At 39.1% G+C, this 19,918-nt stretch overlaps 1 protein-coding gene across 3 annotated transcripts in view; it reads left to right on the forward strand.

Moving 5' to 3' along the window:
• Positions 1-19,918, forward strand: part of LOC129762541 (F-actin-monooxygenase Mical) — a 201,313-nt gene that overhangs the window by 118,201 nt on the left and 63,194 nt on the right. For all 3 annotated transcript variants that reach the window (XR_008740659.1, XR_008740660.1, XM_055760929.1), the window contains exons 4-6: positions 60-1,506; positions 1,576-1,935; positions 2,077-2,147. Coding sequence is in view for 1 of the 3 variants with exons in the window: in XM_055760929.1 (XP_055616904.1) it covers positions 60-1,506; positions 1,576-1,935; positions 2,077-2,147 (1,878 nt within the window). In the remaining 2 variants the exon portion in view is untranslated. The remainder of the gene's footprint in view (positions 1-59; positions 1,507-1,575; positions 1,936-2,076; positions 2,148-19,918) is intronic.

Consider the following 19,918-nt stretch of genomic DNA (forward strand, 5'->3'; position numbering starts at 1 on the left):
GTTCCCCTTGTTGATCAAAATTTTTTTTTTCGGTGTTTTAACAATACAATTCGATTCAGGTTGTCGTAGAGAAACGCGATCGAATTACCAGAAACAATGTACTGCATCTGTGGCCATTTCTCATCACCGATCTCAAAGCGCTCGGAGCGAAGAAGTTCTACGGTAAGTTCTGCGCGGGCTCGATCGATCACATCTCGATCCGTCAGCTGCAGTGTATCCTGCTCAAGGTCGCCCTGCTGCTCGGGGTCGAGGTGCACGAGGGTGTGTCCTTCGAGCATGAGATCGAACCGAAGGACGGTTGCGGGTGGCGAGCGTCCGTTTCGCCCGAAGACCACGCTGTGTCGCACTATGAGTTTGACGTGTTGATCGGTGCCGACGGTAAGCGAAACACGTTGGAAGGTTTCAGGCGGAAGGAATTCCGGGGCAAACTTGCAATCGCTATCACTGCCAATTTTATAAACAAAAAGACCGAAGCGGAAGCGAAGGTGGAAGAGATCAGCGGTGTGGCGTTCATTTTCAATCAGTCATTCTTCAAGGAGCTGTACCAGACGACCGGTATCGATTTGGAGAACATCGTTTACTACAAAGACGAAACGCACTATTTTGTGATGACGGCGAAAAAGCACAGTCTGCTCGACAAGGGAGTTATCATGCAGGATTACGCCGATCCGGCGGAGCTGCTGTCTTCGGCCAACGTCGATACCTCCAAACTGCTGGAGTATGCCCGAGAAGCGGCCGATTTTTCCACCAAATACCAAATGCCAAATCTGGAATTCGCAGTTAATCACTACGGGAAGCCAGACGTGGCGATGTTCGATTTCACCTCAATGTTCGCCGCTGAAAATTCGTGCAAGATAACCGTCCGCAAGAGCTACCGACTGTTGTCGTGTCTTGTTGGGGATAGCTTGCTGGAACCATTTTGGCCGACCGGATCTGGCTGCGCCAGAGGATTCCTTTCCAGCATGGACGCTGCGTACGCAATAAAGCTGCTTTCGAACCAGAAAAATAGTCCGCTGGCTGTGCTGGCGCAGCGAGAATCTATTTACCGACTACTCGCACAAACCACCCCAGAAAACCTTCAGCGAGACATTGGATCGTACACGTTGGATCCCTGCACCAGGTACCCTAACCTCAACAGGTCCTCGGTCAACATGACACAGGTGAAGCACTTGCTGGACACGGACGATCCAACGCTGCTGGACCAAATGTACCTGGATACGAACTCGCTTACAACCGGACCGGAAGTGATCGCTATCAAGCGCAAGAGACGAACCAACGATACCGTCCCACTTGGTACGGTTCTTTTGCGATGGGTTAAATCCCAACTCAAGGACAATGAGTTTGTACAGCAACTTGGGGATGCCGCACAGTGTTTCACCAACGGTCGGGTGCTGTGCACTCTGATCAATCGATACCGTCCGGATCTGGTGAATTTGGATGAACTGGAAGGATGCAGGCCGGCCGATTGCAATGAACATGCGTTCACTATATTCGAAGATCATCTAGGTGAGTAAAGTGGTTGAGGGTGTGTGTGTGAACGGATTTCGCTCGATGACTGACACTTTGTTTATGTAGGAATTCCTCGGGTCATGTCGGGTCAAGACTCGGTAACACTGTCCGCGGTTGACTCGAAAGTTTGGCTCACCTATCTGGAACAGATCTGCGAGGTATTCCGCGGTGAAATTCCGCACGTCAAACACCCGAAACTCGACTTCGCTGAGTTCAAACAGAAACAGAAGATCGACAACATGGAGGAATTCGCCAAGCTGAGACGTTTCGCGGCGAATCGGATGGTGGCGATGAACGCAGCGCCGGCAGCTATTTCAGGAACAGCAGCACCTAGTGGTGTTCGCAAATCTTCCAACTACCATCACGCCAACGAAGAGGAGCGCATCAAGCGCAGCCGGAAGGTGCTTGGCGCGGAATCTAGTCCAAGTAATATTCTATCAGCTTACTGCGTGGAAGTACTGTGCTAAAAGATTTGTTTCTTTTTTTTTTATTCTCTTGATTCCTTGACGTCTCGTTGATTACCTCCCCAACTCTACGTGTATGTGCGTGTTGATTCGGTTTCTGCAGTGGCTTCACCACAAACCGACACGACGAAGCGAGCGAAGAAACGCCGTAGCTATGAAAAGTTCGGCAATATTGTAAGTATCACGAGCTTCGGCCGATTTTTGGTCGCCGTCTGTCTCGTACATTTCGCCTTTCAGCCACCATTCGCACGGATGGTCGGTTTGGGTCGATTCTTCCTAGAATACCCCTCACACCGGCAGCTCGTCGCTGCTGCCAGTGGGCAGTAGTGTCAGTCATACATCATCATCACTTTCACTGTTTCATGGGCCGCGCACCATCGATCTAACCAATTTGGAGGTGCTTCGTAGAGTTCGAGATGTACAAGTAGTAATAGTGTAGTATTGGTAGCAGTGTAATACCTAGATGCGAAGACGTGTTCGGATGCTATTGCTATACACACACCTCATTACATTGGTTCGGTAGTGCATGTTTAGATCATTTCCTCGCCGTACTTGCTTCTGTTCTGTTGTATTTTATTTCCACACTTCCTATTCCGTAACCTATTTTCAAAGGGACTTCTTATTTCTTCGTTTGTATCAGGATGAAAATGGTAATATTGCTCTAAGATCCCTGTCTGGTTCTGATAAAGATAGTGCCGGCAACGCCAACCCTTTGTCCGTTACTACTACTTGCAAAGTTCCCCACCACCAACAACTGACCCATTCCCCCGCTACTTCCATTCCATTCTCCGTACCGTCAATCCCCCGCACAGTTTGTCCTACCCCAGCTAGGAGGGGTAGGGAGATCCCAGACACAACACGCACTAACAGCACCAACGGTTGGATGAAGTGGAAGCCGCCGACTCCGAGTTCACCGAAGATCTCCATAACGATCACAACTGGCGCCACCAAGCAACCAAGCTGCAGCCAACAACATCACTTTAAGCACTCCTCTCTCTCGATAGCATTGCTATTGATTCCGCTAGGGGTGTTCGTTTACTACACTTCCTATGGTGCATTTGAACGGCTAGTCGATAGATACCTAGCAACGATGCTAGGCCTAAGTGATTAGAGTGCCGTCGAAGATACTTTTAGGGATAGGCGTACGTTTGTGATGACCTGTGCTACCTCGTAGGGAGCGAATGTGTTCATGTGTAGTTACTAATTTGTCTGAACTTTAGGAAGGACGACAACCGAAGGTTGCCTTTGTAAATAGATCCATTTTTAAGTAGGATATATAAGCCGAAATGACGTCTTCCCTCAACGAGTACGGCGTCCCGTTTATGCGTTGTTTGTGTGAGTGTGTATACAGAACCGACGAGAAACCGAGAGCCCGGTTACATATAAAAAAAACTAGTTTTAGGAAGTGGACAAATCAGCCCCGAACAAGATGCTGCATCTCTCCTCGACTACTCTGCGACTCGATTGAATGAATGCTTCTTCTGTACATAGATCACAGAAACCGTGAAAACAAACTACATTGAAGTTCAAATAAACGCTGTAAATTATTGTCCAAACTGCTTTTTTGCGTTCTCGAGCTCCTTTCTAATACTTGCGCATAATACTTTTTGGTGGGTCGTGTTTTCCGCTATACTAACGTGTTCATTCGATGTCGATGATAAGGTATGTTGTCTATTGTTTCCCTCCATTAACTCAGGTATTTAATGGAATCATTATGAATCAGCCTTCTATTACGGCAAACATGAAGGTTAGGGTGCCAATGAATGTATGAGAAAAAACCGACTCTAAAATTTCAAAAAGTTACCCCATACAGAATGTTTACCACCTCGAAATTAGAGGCGAATGAACTGCAAAGTTTAAAGCCTCTTAAAAACAGAAGAAGAAGAAGAAGACCTCGAAAGAAACACTATGCAAATTTCAGATCAATCGGACTTAAGGGAGAGTGGCGCAAAGTGGTCAAAGGGTTTAAAAAACAAATTGTTGCCAAATGTCTTAAAATTGCATGAACGTCGAGATCTTCTGTTATTTTGAAAAGAAAATTCGTCAAAAATCGACATTCTGGGACTTTTTTACGGAATGCGAAACAAAACGTATCGTTAAGAATGCCAATGAAAATGATCATCTCGATTTTCCATATGGAACTTCGTGCAAAATATTGATTTATACGATATAGAAACCAATGTAAAATCTGAAAAGTCGATCTTTCACAAATTTTTTTTTTAGATAACTGCAAATATCGACATGCCATGAAATTTTAAGATATTTGGCATCAATTTTTGTTTTCAAAACCCCGATTTTCGGCGATTTTTAAGTGTTCAAAAAACTCAAATTTTAACTTTTGCAACAGTAGTAAATGAAGTCCGATTGAGCTAATATTTTGCATTGGGTATGTTATCGTGTAAATCTACATATCCCACGAAGTTCCGTATGAAAAATCAAGATGATCATTTTCATTGGCACCCTAAACCATACGTTTTGCCTCGTATTCCTAGAAAAAGATCAAGCCCCAGGACCCAGCCCATTTTCTAGATGACAGCAGAATTCGACGTTTTAATTTTAACACATTTGGGATACATTTTTTTTTAAACCCCGATTTCCATAACTTCCCCTTGGGTGATTTGACGATTTAAAAAAATAAAACACAAACTCTGACAGCTTTGCGCCACTCTCCCTTAAGTCCTATTGAGCTAATATTTTGCATAGGGTGTATTTTCGAGGTGGTGAACATTTTTTATCGGGTCACTTTTTGAAATTCAGAATGACCATTTCTATTGGCACCCTAATGAAGGCATTGTCCTTTTGCGAATTTTCTGAACATTGAACATTTTAGATTACTACTTCGCGGCCTCTAGAACTTGTTGCACATAGAACAATTTTATCTAATCATTCAGAAATAAGTCAAAGGTTTACATAGCATATAAATGCAGGGTGTTGGATGATCTTCAACGAATCCAATATCATTCAAAACACCGCATTTACTTACAATACAACCCTGCGACTTCTTTCTGTGTGATTGAGTTCAAATTCTAGCATAAACAAAACGCTTTAGACTCTGATGGTAGTCATACCGAAAATCGAGTATCATAAAAGTCTCCAAAACTACATCGAACATGGACTTAAATGTGTTTCAGTCTACGGGTAGTGAAGGATATCCATGGATTTTACGCTTATTTGACAAGCAAAGTTTCTCATAAATAAAAACGGGACGGTTATTCGACTAAATTCAATGTTATGCGATTGTCCTCAAAGTTTCAGGGTGTTCAATGAAACGATTGCATTAAGTTTAGCCGTCTTTATTTTGGTCTCCGAATCCGAATGCCCGTACTTTATCCCCAATGCTATCCAAGAATTTTTGTACAGCCTTTATTTTACATTTTGACATATTTTTTCTTCATTTCTTCTACTGTTTTGACTGTTTAAGAATGTTTGCGAAGGATCTATTCCGCTATCCCCCTTTGTTGTTTCTATTCTAGCGGCTGCAAAAGTTGCTCGTTATTGACAGCTCTGTTTGGAAAAGCACACAAATGGACAGAACAAATGTATGGGGAAATGGGAATGCTTACAATTTTCATCAATTTAAACCATATACAGACTATGGGATTGTAATGTATAGCATATCAAACAAATCTTAGAAAATTTTCGGTTCAATTGGTATGCAAATCGTTAAAATGCGTTCGCAGCAAAAATAGTTATTAACGTTAATTTTATTCCATAAAAACGTGAAATGTTTTCTGATTTGGCACCCTTAATGTAAGACGTAGTCCTACGTCAATAAAACCACAAATTCATCAAGCACCTTTCGTAGAACGATAACGGAAAATCCGAGTGGTGAATTGCACGCACAGATCAATGTTGCATTATTTTACGCAATGGATTATCATCGGACAAATATTAGCCAACTGCATATCGCGAGTCTGGGGTGCTCCCGTGGCCGAGTGGTTAGCGTCAAACCTAAGATGCCGGGGGTTCGGGTTCGATTCCCGTTCTGGTCGGGGGAATTTTTCGTCAAAGAAACTTCCTCCGTCTTGCACTGTGCTCACGTGTATCCTCCAGAGCTTGACACTCAGAATGCACTCAAGGCGTGTTATTTGGCATAGAAAGCTCAACTAAGTACTCATGAAAATGACGCAAGTAAAATTACGAAGCCGTCTGGTTGGATCGAGAGTAGAATCAAAATCCAGGCGAAAGCAAAACCACTGCAAGTTCAGCACTGTACTTAATATTGGGTTATGAAGCTTCTAACTTTGCATGTCCGTTCAGCACGATAGTGAACCATAACCCGAAGAATTGCCGCCCCGGGGAATATTTATTATGCCGCTTCTTTGTCATTTCTTACCTTAGAAAGATCAATGCCTGATGGTAGCTAGGGTTGTTTTCGCAATGGTGTGGACATATTCAAATTGTGCTTTGGGGCTACTTCACTTGCTCCTTTGAAACGACGAAACTTGAGAAACAAATATAGAACCAATCAAAAAATGTGATTTATCGCATTTGGATAATATATGCGATATACTTTTTACCAATATATTAAATTTTTCTATTTACCAAATTTACCAATTATTCAATAGTTTGTGTAATATATATATATATATATATATATATATATATATATATATATATATATATATATATATATATATATATATATATATATATATATATATATATATATATATATATATATATATATATAAATACTTCCAATCAATTTTCAAACAATCATTCTTGCGATTTATTAAGATCTATTAAGGTCCAGTTATAAGCGTTCGAAATCGACACTAAGATGGATATCAAAAATTAAATCTTAAATTTTTAAATCCTTCTATCTTTTAATTTCGTCTGGTGCAAAGGCGTAACTTAAGACGAACAGTTTCTCTTCTTGTTTGCTTTTGTGCGTCAATGCAAGCTCTGCACTGAACATGCGAGCATTGTGCATATTCTCCGCATAGAAGCAACTGCCGGTTTGCCGCATCAAAGGCACTATTTATTATCTAATTTATTGCTCGTTATTAACGACCTGCTTCAGGAAGATGTGTGGAAACATGTTTCCTATGACCGAGGTCGAAGGCTACAAACCTTTTCTTAGTGATAAGTAGCATATTTTAATAAAAGTGAAGACTTTCATGGTGTTGGAAAAATGGGCACTGGCTTTTATTTTGCATTGATGATGCTTTATTCTTTGTCGTTCTGATAATATTTCCGTATTTCTTTTTTTTTACACAATAAAAAAAAGTTTTACCATTGGAACAAATACGGTGATTGGGCGATAGATCGCCATTTCCGGTGGATAATTTGACCCCAGGAACCACACTCGGATCATAGATAACAATGCCGAACTTAATGACAACGTTTTTAACTCGCGATCTTTATTCCTCGAAGATTGGATTAGGACGAAAAAAGTGTTTCATGATCTACTTGCTGTTTACCCTACGTTGTGTTTATACAATGCAGTACTAGAGCTGTCAGCATTGGGCAACAACAGTCTTGAGAACTGTCATGCGGTTTGTAATGAGAGAGCTGACTGATGTGTAATTCGAAATGCGTTCAACTGTCATGGGATTGAATAAATTGGGTTTGAAGTTAAACCTAGATTTCCGTCACATTTTTAATATATTTGAAACATATTCAGGGTGCTGCTTTGTACTAAAATACACTTTTTCCAATCCTTCGTGACAGGAAGTCTAGCACTACATAACTCAGGTATTCATTCATAGATGGTGTACATATTATCACCGATATAATCTTATTCGTGCTATTCTTGACAATACTGTATAAACGATGAATTACTCCAGGTTTCATCACCGTACTGTTGTGAAGTTTTGGACCGATTAAGAACCGCGATTAAGAACAAAAAGCCAATTTTATTGACGAAAGGAGTGTTCCTCATCCACGATAATGCGCGGCCCCATTCTGCTCGCGTAACTCAAGAGCAATTGAAAAAAATCAAATGGACTGTGTTCGAGCATCCTCCTTACTCCCCAGATCTCGCCCCTAGCGACTATCACTTATTTCCGTTGATGAAGCAAGCTTTCGGCGGTCAACGATTCGATAACACTGAAGAAATTCGTGACGCAGTTACATCGTACTTCAAAAAGTTGGACGCTACGCACTTCACGCTCGGAATAGAAAAACGCGTGCCACGCTACGAAACATTCCTTGAACGTTACGGCGATTATGTAGAAAAATAGAAAATAAAACGTAGATTACTAAAATCACCTTGTTTTTTGTCCTAACTTAATTTTTCCGCGATTTCTGAGGCACTGAAACTAATTTTATGAACGACCCTCATAAGTTAGTCAATTTGAGCAACCTGGTCGCTAATTCAAATTCAATGTTTTAGATACAGATCTTCATTCAAGATACCAGCAGTATTAGCAGCAGTCGTATGCTAACTAGTTGTTTTTTATTAACTAGAATTTAACTAGGTATGTTCTTTAACTAGACTTCTTCATTGACAAAACGTCACACGGTAATGAGCTACATTTCAAGTGAAACCTGAATTTTAAACTCGTTAGCTCATTAAGTGGCTTCTCTCTTTCCGCTCTCTATGAAGAAAATATCGCTTCTCTTTCGTTCACGCCCGCTCCGCACGCTTCACCTCTATTCGTTTCATTCTTCACACTGAAGTTAATTTTTCAATCGCCATTTTCAGAGCGAATTGGAAACATTCATTCAAGTTAATGATATTACAAATCTGTATACAAACTGGTGCTCGCTCGGAAATCGATTTCAGGAACGTCGTTTGATGTTTGCTGAAACGGACACGGCTCGCTGAGGAGCGTCGAACGACAATGAAGTGTCTTTTTCAAGGCAAGTGGAGAAAAAGTTTGGATTGAGTTGTCCCCGAGGGCCCTTCTCAGGGCTGAGATGAATGGAGATATCTAAATCCGCGAGTTCTGAGTTTATTCTGATTATTCCCGGCTTCCGGAATTACACAGTCGATTTCAGTGGATTCTCTGGAATCCACCAAATGCTCAAAAACTATCGGATGACATTCTCTAGTAAGCCTCTTTTGTTTGAGTTTGTTTACTTCCTTACATGCCTTCTTTAATGTGTGCAAATTTGCGTTGACAGAAATAAAAGCCCAACCCCAAAAAAATAATATTAAAATCACTCAAAACCTTTGAGTAACCCCTCGCTTCTTCACGTTAAACAGTTAGAGCTGTGCGGTATTGTTAGCAATCGATATTGAAGTGATATAAACAAAGTGTTGTTTACATTGTACTAGCTGACCCGGCAAACGTTGTTCTGCCATATCACTTATTTCTAGATTTCTAGAAATATTGGTTGGTAAAAATAGCGAATATATTTCAAGAGAGTTTGAAAATATGAAAACGATGCAGATCTGATAAGCCGTTCTCCTGTGATGATATGTTATACGTACGTGAGAAAAGCCTTGTTTTATATATGAAGATTAAAAACAACATTAGATAACGATTTTCTCAATTTTATTTGCATTAAAATGCATTTGCATTAAAATGCATTTGTGCTCCCGTGGCCGAGTGGTTAGCGTCATAACTAACATGCCGGGTGTTCGGGTTCGATTCCCGTTCTGGTCGGGGGAATTTTTCGTCAAGAAATTTCCTCCGACTTGCACTGTGATCACGCGTATTCTAGAGCTTGCCATTCAGAATGCATTCAAGGCGTGTTATTTGGCATAGAAATCTACACTAAATACTAATAAAAAATGACGCAAGTAATACTACGCTGAGACGGCGAAGTTCCTCTAGGAGCGTTAGTGCCATTAAAGAAGAAGAAGATTAAAATGCATTTCTTTCCACCCATTCTGATTTTGTTGAAAACTCTTTGTGTAGACAACAACAATTGACTTTTATATGCCAATGTAAACAACACTTCGTTTATATCGCGTCAATTGAATCACTGAAAGGTTGTAAATAATATCGCATAGCCCTAGCTACCATAACATGTGGAAACGAGGGCTTACTCAAAGGTTTTGAATGATTTTATTTTTATTTTTTTGGGGTGAGCTTTTATTTTTCTCAACGCATATTAGCACACTTTGAAGAAGTCATGTAAGGAAGTAAACAAAATCTAACAAAAATGGCAAAACTTGTTAAGTAATTAATATATAGAGTAATAGTTAATATATAATTCTATGAAGTTACGGCTATTTAGTTGAAATTGTCCTGAAATTGAGAAATGTTTGCTTTTTCTATGCCTGTTACTGTAGCTATTCAGTAGCTAATGATCGTGAATTCGACTACGAACGACAGTTTCCGGACAACATTCTTGGATGGCACTAACGTTCCCAGTGGAACTTTTGCCGTTTCAACGTGGGTATTAATTACGTCATTTTCGTTAGTAGTGCAGATCTGACTCGTTTATCCGGGATTCGATTATCCGGAGTATTTTATTTTTGATTTTCGGAAATTTTGAATAATATGTATAATAATTCCATATTGAATAGCCAATATGGGTATCAAATAGAATACAGTTATTTATGAAAAATACAAATCCAGGATAGCGGCCACTACAAAATGGCGGATTACATTTTTTTTCACAATCCCATCAATATGGGTATCAAATGAAAGGGCTCGACTAGGATAATACAGTTATTTATGAAAAATGCAATTCCAAGATGGCAGCCACTACAAAATGGCGGATTACGTTTTTTTTTACAACACAATCAATATGGGTATCAAATGAAAGGGCTTGACTAGTAGAATACAGTTATTTATGATAAATTCAAATGGCGGATCACATATTTTCTCTGAACCTCATCAATATGGGTATCACATGAAAGGTCTTGATTAGTAGAACACAGTTATTTATGAAAAATCCAAATCCGAAATGGCCACCACCACAAAAAGGCGCCATTTTTATTCCAAAGCCCCATCAATATGGGTATCAAATGAGAGTGCTCGACTGGTAGAATACAGTAGGTTGGTTGGAGAATACACTATATTATGAACAACATAAATTCGAAAAGGTTGGCGCCACAAAATGGTCGATTATGTATTTTTTTGCAATCCCCTCAATATCGAATGAAATGATTTGACTAATATATATATATATATGGCACCACATTGTGGTGGTGGCTATTTTGGATTTGCATTTTTCATAAATAATGTATTCTGCTAGTCAAGCGCTTTCATTTGATACCCATATTGACGGGGTTTTGGGAAAACCCATATTGATGGGATTTTGAGAAAATATGTACATAATTTGCCATTTTGTACCGGCCGCCATCTTGGATTTTCAAGATCATTTCTGTCAATGTGGTACAATGCTACAGACAAAGTTACAAAGTTACTAAGTCACAAACATACAAACGGGTCCAAGCTAGATAAAACCGTTTAATAAACAAGTGCAAATGATCATTATATTACGTTCACCGAAAGAAATTTTTTTTTATATATTTCGATTTTCCGGAGTGAAAAAAAAAAATCAATACTCCGGATAATCGAGTCCGACCTGTATATAGTTGATATTTCTTTTCCGGATAACACGTCTTGAATGTATTCTGGAGTGGTCTCCTCTGGAATGGAGCTGTTTTTCGAACTTTCGGTACTGTTAATAACAAGAGAATAGTAAAAGAGTGTCAGAACACTCCAGAACATACCGCTAGGAGCGTTGTAAAATTCAACTATCGATCGTATTGTCTCCTTTCCCTTTGATCAGCCGCATCCGCCAACGCGCGCGACTTGGTGCCCGAAATAAATTGAAAAACTCATTACCACACCACTTGCAAACTGCTGCCGCTCATAAGTGGTGTGTTTGCAACAAAAGTAACGGACACTACTGCTGCTGGTGCTGCTGCAGCGGACAGAAGGCAGTCGGCATTGGTTAGCATACATAATTACCCCTCGGAACCCACAATCCGCAACAGCGCAACAGCCATAAAACAAACACGACCTCGTCGTCAACGTCGCCGTCGTTTTGTGGGGGGCCGCCGTTTGCATCCTTCATCTCGCGGTGAACTCCGCTGCCAAGGTTAATTGAACAACAAATCACCGATTGACCTGGTCTTGATCGTGAAATGTATCACCTTGAGAGGTTTCAGGGGACGATGATTGTTTTCGCGCGCGCGCCCCCAAAGCGAAGGGCCCACGGCTCGCTTTGGGGTGGCCATTTAATGCCACCATTGAGAGGCCGTGATTTTCCGCTAATGCAGTCATAATTGGCTATAAAACTTTACGCCGTTGGCGGACGCATTATTTCGGTATTCGGTCGGGTGCAATTGTCGGGAGTTTTATTGGATCAGTCGGAAACTGGAAGGTTAAATTGATTTTCGAACTGCGGCACCTCGTTTATCTATCGTTCGCTCTATTGGCGGTTGGAAACGGGAAGTGAGCCCTCATGGGCAGCAGCCCACAACAAACAAACAAACCTAAGGGGTAACCGAAGAAACGTACGTTTTATGGGACATGTGTGCCACTGGTTGGGTTTCGAGTGCTCTGTGTGTTAGCTAATAAGTGAAAGGATGACGGTGGGTAGAAAGTGCGGTAAACCAGCTTAGAAAGTACCTGTCTCGGTAAGCCGTTTGTCTGAGACTCCTCTCGGTCCGAGAGGGGGACCGTTGAGTGCGTTAAAACGTGTGCGGTAATATGGATAATTTACGTCATCCGGTTCCAACGAACCGCTTCAGCTTAAAAAGTAACTGATTACACTTTGGGCTGGTCGACAGGAGATGATCGTTATTTGCAAGGTTAAATGAGTGCAGAAGACCGCTGTGGAAGGTTGCTCTCGAAAGACCACCGGAAATTGTGGCAATATTGCAATGATTATGAAATGTTTCCACTTGTTATTTGTAGCAGAATCCGGCAACACGAGCCACAAATGGATTACCGACTTACTGCATCTTATGTGTATTTGCTGACATTTTCCGACTGCTCTCGTCACGTGTCGTGTCATGTTTTTATTTGCCCACTTCAGATGATTGCCAAACAGCAAGTGTTTTGTGTTTGCATTCCTTTTTTTTTCATTACAAACTTGTCACTTGAACGAAAAAAAGCCTAGGAAAAACATCAACAATTTACACACCAAACTCGGATAGTATTGCTTTATTCCATTCCTCCCGAGTGAGGGCATGAACAAATTGAAACGTTCTCCTCCCCGTGCCAACTTTCGTGCGGCGATTGTTACGGTTCCTCAAACGGAACGTTACCCGCGGCTTACCCCTGACCAACCCACCAGTTCCACCAGTGAACGCTACACTCTGCACACTTTAGATGCACCGCCCATTACTATACAGCCCTCGTCCACCGGAGAACGGAGTAGAAATTTTCCCGTTGCATTATACGGTTCTACAAAATAGGCATTTCTTTATTTGCATTAATGTGCAGATTGCGCGTTTACTTGCACTCTACACATTGCTCGCTCCAAGTTGGTTAGCTGGCTGGGGTCTGCTCCAAGCGCCAACAACAAGGCATAGAGCAGTTCGCTGGAATCAGTGTGTGCAATTAACATCGAATGCAGCACAAAATTCTACGTCTCCACCGTGTTGTCGTTGCTGTTGTTGTTCGTCGAGATTGCTAACAAAAAGGAAAAACGTATATTTTAAAACAACACTAAGTTACTGCAATCGTGTGTACTTTTGCTGGTCCTTTGTAACGTGTGCTCATTAGTTGACATGCTAATTACCGTATTTTGTCATTGGCATTTTTCATCGCTTTGTTGCACTTTGATTATTCATTGAGTTACAGCTAGAACTTATCTACTCGATATGTGTTCACATTGACTCTTATCTTTGAATGAACTTGAACGCGTAGACCCCGCTAACCTCAGTTTATACATGCCTTCGATATCTGTCTTATAATAACAGCGGAAACAGCGTGAAATATTAGTGTGATGGCCTGTTCGTTCTAAGCTTTGTTCTTAGTTCAAAGATTTCGCCTTATAGGAAACTTATATAGCTGCTTGAATTAGAAAGATATATCTCTATCCACTTCATTGCAGATTGATAAGTACGGTTGACGAAACTTCTTTTCCAAAAACACGTTAATTTCGAAAGAACGGTGAACAAGGTTTATCCAAAGTATGCTTCGTTGCTACACCCAAAATTGATTTTTAGCTCATGTGTTGTCATCCCGATTCATTACATTAAATGAGCGTAAAAATGACAGAAAATATCAGGAAAATACCATCGTGCAATTCCAAATGAAATCGTCCAAAAAATGCAGATTTAAAAAAAATGTATTTTTGATTCGAATGAAAGTTTGTATTCCGTTTGGGTTGGAGGAAATATGAGTTTTCCACAGCAATTTGGAACTTTTTGACTCAAGCGTAACTTTTGAAAAGGGCGTATTGATTTTAGTAGGAGAAATCTTTGATAATTTATATCTTAAAAACTATGAGTCGTACCGAAATAGTGTCTTAGAAAGAGTTATAGAGTATTGATGTCTAAACATGAAAAAAATATACACTGAGAAAAATTTTTGTATGTTAACAATCATTTTTAGCCACAAATTATGATTTTTGATGTGATTTAAAACAAAAAAGCTCATTATGAATCTCCTTCCAAATGCAACCATTCTCGAGATATTTTGAAACATATTTCTAATTTATTGTCTTTTTTATAGTAAATATTCCCTTTTAATATGTTTGTCGTGTTATACCGTCATGTTCATGAAATTTTATGAATTTGCTCACAATTTCCAACAACTTTTCCAAATACATCATCATGGTAAAAATATATGTTTAGGAGTTACGTTGAAAATCATTTGAACACATGTGGGTTAATATTAAACGTAGCGATATTAAAAATTGTTTTTTTTATCTTAATACAAACTTTTAACATGTTATACATGTTGCGCCAACAGAACACAACATTTATGAAAGGAAAAAATATAATTCTCTACAATTTGGTCAAATAATTCCTATATTTATCGGAGTTTAAGAGATACTAATAATAATACTAGAATTTTTAGCATTTATTTTTTATCAACATTTATTTTTTCAACTAACAATTTCTTATATTTCTATACACATTATGATAACTTGCTGCATTGAAAAAGTCAGTGAACACATTATGATAACTTGCTGCAAAAAAAAGAGCAATTTTTTGTCTCAGTGTATATTTTTTTCATGTTTAGACATCAATACGCTATAACTCTTTCTAAGACACTATTTCGGTACGACTCATAGTTTTTTAGATATAAATTATCGTAGATTTCTCCTACTTAAATCGATACGCACTTTTCAAAAGTTACGCTTGAGTCAAAAAATTCCCAATTGCTGTGGAAAACTCATATTTCCTCGAACCCAAACAGAATACAAACTTTCATTCGAATCAAAAATACATGTTTTTAAAATCTGCATTTTTTGGACGATTTCATTTGTAATTGCACTTATTTCTTTTGGTTATGGTTAAGGGATTTAGGCACTGAGAAGACATTCTCAATTGTGCAATTTTGGAGATGTTTAGTCCACATCTATTTTCTGAAATTCTGAAATCTGAAATCCTTGTTCATATCCATATTAATTCCCCCTCTACTAGATTATGCATGACAAAACATTTCAATGACGCTTGTTTTCTGGAATATAACATTCTGCTCGATTCGACAGTTATTGAAGCATGTCCGCATGATCTCAAGTAGAGATGGATTGCTCGTCTCGTCATGTAGAATAAGGCCCTATATTTGTTTCACCTCCATCATTATTCAACATTTTTAGTAAAAACATACCACGATCATAACTAATTGGTAACCACCCCGATTAAACTTCGGCAACACCTAAAAACAACAACAGTATGCGAATGTGATGTAAAAATACACAAGCACTACCCACCAGACGGTATGAGAAATGCCGTCTACGATGTATCATTTCATCGACCACTATCCGCTATCGACCATCCGAAGTGGTTTTGCTCTTAATTGATGGATTTTTTTTATTGTTGTGTCTTTTCACTCTCAAATTCACCTTGAAGAATATTATTTAGGAGTATTCTTCCCACCTTTCACGTAACTTAAAGCATCGCCTGGTGGTATGTGGAAGTATCTTTTCTTCTCTACACGCCTGCGCAGTTTTACTGCTGTCTACTGGCTATGTCAACGCGAATTAACACGTTGAGTGCCACGGTTTTATAGCGACTCTATGCAAAATTTTCAAACGTATTAGGGCCATCGTTTCTTATCCTAGTGGAAGGTATTTTTGCTCGAAAGGGAATGCTTATAAGCTTATATCCTTATATTAGGGGAATCATTACAGCTAGAATAACGAGATGAAGGTAGCTATCGCGTCCTGGGTTCGAGAAAAATCCGAATAATTTTTCAATGGCGATATGTAAAAAAATTGTAAAATTTTGGGAGAAATGGATGAATTATCTTGAAAAAAAAAAGCAAAATTTCAAAGGTTAAGGTTTGTGCTTTAATTTATTGTTTATCCAATATTGCCATTTGTTTTTGCTTGTCTACTACATATGTCACCATTGGAAAATGTTTTCACACATCCAGCATGAAATGCGCCGCACTTTGACGCTACTTTTAAGCCGGAAACAATGATCGAGTTCACAAAAATTGATTGATCGATTTGGAAAAAATGATCAGAGGGCAATGGCAGCGAGGTATTCCAAATGGCCTCTCAAGGCCGGGAGTTTAGATTAGTTTTCCGAATTTGACATTTTCAAGGCTAGAGGCGGATGAATTGAGAAAGTTTAAAGTTCCTGTGATTCAAAACATCATCATCATCACCAATGAAACCGAACACATTTCTAAATTCACATGAACTTTCTTCCATGCACAAATATAAAACTCAATTCTATTTTTATTTTTCAGGATATTATTTTTGCAATGGATCGAATTTTACAAAAAGCCCTGGAATGAACAGATGGTTGTTCGTGGTTTTGTAGAAGTAGCTGGAGATTGTTGTTTCATGATTTGTTCTTGTTCTCGTGCTAGTTCTTCTTCTCGACACCCACTGCACGATTCTATATTTGTCCATCACCACCATTATCTACGTTCGACAACGGATAAAATCCACAATGCGTACGTGTGATTCAATCACACACAAACACTCTCCACCTAATTGTGTGAAAAGCGACGCGTTACGTCCTGTTGAATAATTGTCTTCTGTTCCGCTTCTGTGCGTTAATGCAATCTCTGCACTGTGCTTGCGAAAATGCATTACACGGCGAAAAATGTTGCACTATGTTCAAATCGGTAGCATAATTAAAGCTGAGGTCAGCCGAACGAACACAATATTCATAGTGCTTCTGATACCAGTCGACGACATGCATCAGCTGTTGATCAGTCATGTCTGAGATGGATTTTTAAGCAGGTACCCATATTTATAGATTTTTTTTTGTGTTTCAATAGTTAAAATTCAAATAATTTTTTGAGCTATTAAAACAAGTTGTCGGATCAATGAGTAACGCTCGAAAAAATTAGATTGGGTGGAGCTTGTTTGATTGGGCGTGAAAGCGCTAGCCACTATTTTTGTCGCCACGGCGGTTTCGACTTGGTTTCGATTCACACTTTCTGATTAAGGACAAACGTTTCTTTTTTATTTCGTTGGTGATAGTTAATTTGGTCACTTCGAACGTTGCTCAGGTTTTCAAGGAAATATGTCACGTTCAAGTCGACCCAATTCTGATCGTAATACCCTTTAATGAGAGAATATGAAGTGTCTTTGGAACCGATACAGAAAATCGAGCAAAGGAAATGTTTCCAGTATTGGGTCAAACAATGGTAAAAATGCGCTGCAATCCATTGAATGTACTTCTTATATCAATTTTGGTGAATAAACTTGTACTTTTGAAACTCATTCAACAGCATGAATTTTCATTGTCTACGTATTTCGATCAAACGTACATTCATGCAATGCACTCCCCCGTGGAATTTCGCTCGAGGAACAAAGCTTTGATATAAATAAAATCAACAAAACAAACCCAACGATTGCATGAGCCGACGGGGATAGATTGAGTCGTAGATGTAAGTAGGTGAACATGAAAACAAAGTAGGGGAGGTGGGAGTAAAACGGACATGTTAAGAAGGACTTCAATTATATCTTTGGAAACTCATGTATCCCAAAACATGAATGCTCACTCCCGACATTCTTCCAAAAATGGAAGTAAAAGTGACGAACCAGCCGAAATGTGTTGAAAGTCACTATAATAGAGAAAAAAATCCACACGCGGAATCATGTATGATTTTCGGTTTTTGTTTCCCTTTTCCACCTTTGATCAGTATTCATTAAATAAATATTAGCAAACCGCAAACTGCGGTCCATAACTTTTAATGGCACACTTGAACAGTCTGAACAGGCTATAGCATCTAAGTTTAACGATTATTTTGTCAATAGTGTTTCATTGATCAGTCAGTCCAATGAATTGGTTGATGAACCTGATGAAATAAACCAGCCGGTTAATAGTAGTTGTAGATTTGAAAGTTTTCACCCAATTACATTAAACGGACTCAGAACTATTTGCTTTTCTTTAGGAAAAACGGCTGGAGTGAATAACGTTAATGCTAGAGTTATTCAAGATTGCTTTCATGTCATTGATCACATCTTGCTGGACCTAATTAATAAATCTTTGCTAACTGGGCATGTGCCTAAGGTGTGGAAGAAATCATTAATAGTTCCAATTCAAAAGGTTGCTGGAACGATTAAAGCCGAAGAGTTTCGTCCCATCAATATGTTGCACACGTTAGAGAAAATATTAGAAATAGTCGTTAAAGGCCAGCTGCTGGAATATTTAAATTGCAATGCTTTGCTAATACCAGAACAATCGGGATATCGGGAAGGTCATTCATGTGAAACCGCATTGAACTTGGTATTAGCAAAATGGAAAGAGAAGCTAGAGTGCAAAGAGAATATCATTGCTGTTTTCTTGGATCTAAAACGCGCTTTCGAAACAATTTCTAGGCCCTTGTTGTTGAACACGATTAAGCGCTTTGGATTTACGAGTACTGCATATAAATGGTTTGAAAGCTATTTAAATGACAGAACTCAACGGACTATTTTTAATGATTCAATTTCCAATCCCCTAGGGAATAATCTTGGAGTACCTCAGGGAAGTGTCCCATTTATTTATTATGTATATCAATGACATGCGAAGAGTTTTACGATTTTGTGATATCAATCTTTTTGCAGATGATACTGTGTTATTCATTGCAGCTAATGATTTAGATCAAGTCGTTTTACATTTGAATGGAGATTTACATTCTTTAAGTGGATGGTTGAAGTATAAGCAATTGAAATTGAACATAAGTAAAACTAGATATATGGTAATCTTGCGAAATCGTTTAAATGAAAACGTCTCCATCGTTATTGATAATGAGACTACATTAAATATCTTGGCGTGATTATTGATGGCAAACTCAAGTTCAACACTCACATTGACAATGTCATCAAGAAAATTGCCAAAAAGTATGGACTCTTATGTCGATTGAAAAACGATTTAACTATTTGCAGCAAATACAAATCAATCATCTCTCCTCATTCAGACTTTTGCTCTTCCATTTGATTTTTAGCCAATGACACACAAATATCGAGATTACAGCGCTTGCAAAACAAAATAATGCGGGTGATACTCAAATGTAACAGATTCAGTTCCTCATCTTTAATGTTGGACGCTCTGCAATGGTTATCCGTGAAGCAAAGAATTGTTTATTTAACTATGGTGTTCATTTTTAAAGTAGTTAACGGTTTGCTGCCTCGATATTTGTGTGATCGAGTTGAAAGAGGAAGTGACTTTCATAGTAATAACACTAGAAACGCGAATGAATTAAGAACACCTAATTTTTCGTCATGTGCTTCACAAAATTCGTTGTACTTCAGAGGAATAAATGTGTTCAACTCGATGCCAAGACATATTGAATGCGCAACAACTCTTACAGAATTTAAGAGGCAATGTATTTCACATGTAAAAGCTGTGTTTTATTAACAGCCGAACGAGTTTTTGCTTATTTTTATGACGAAGATCTTTACTGACGATGTTTTATACGAACGGATAATTTAATGTGGACAATTTTTTTTTGCAGTTC

This window comes from Toxorhynchites rutilus, chromosome 1, assembly GCF_029784135.1.
Source record: "Toxorhynchites rutilus septentrionalis strain SRP chromosome 1, ASM2978413v1, whole genome shotgun sequence".
Taxonomy (NCBI): Eukaryota; Metazoa; Arthropoda; class Insecta; order Diptera; family Culicidae; genus Toxorhynchites; species Toxorhynchites rutilus.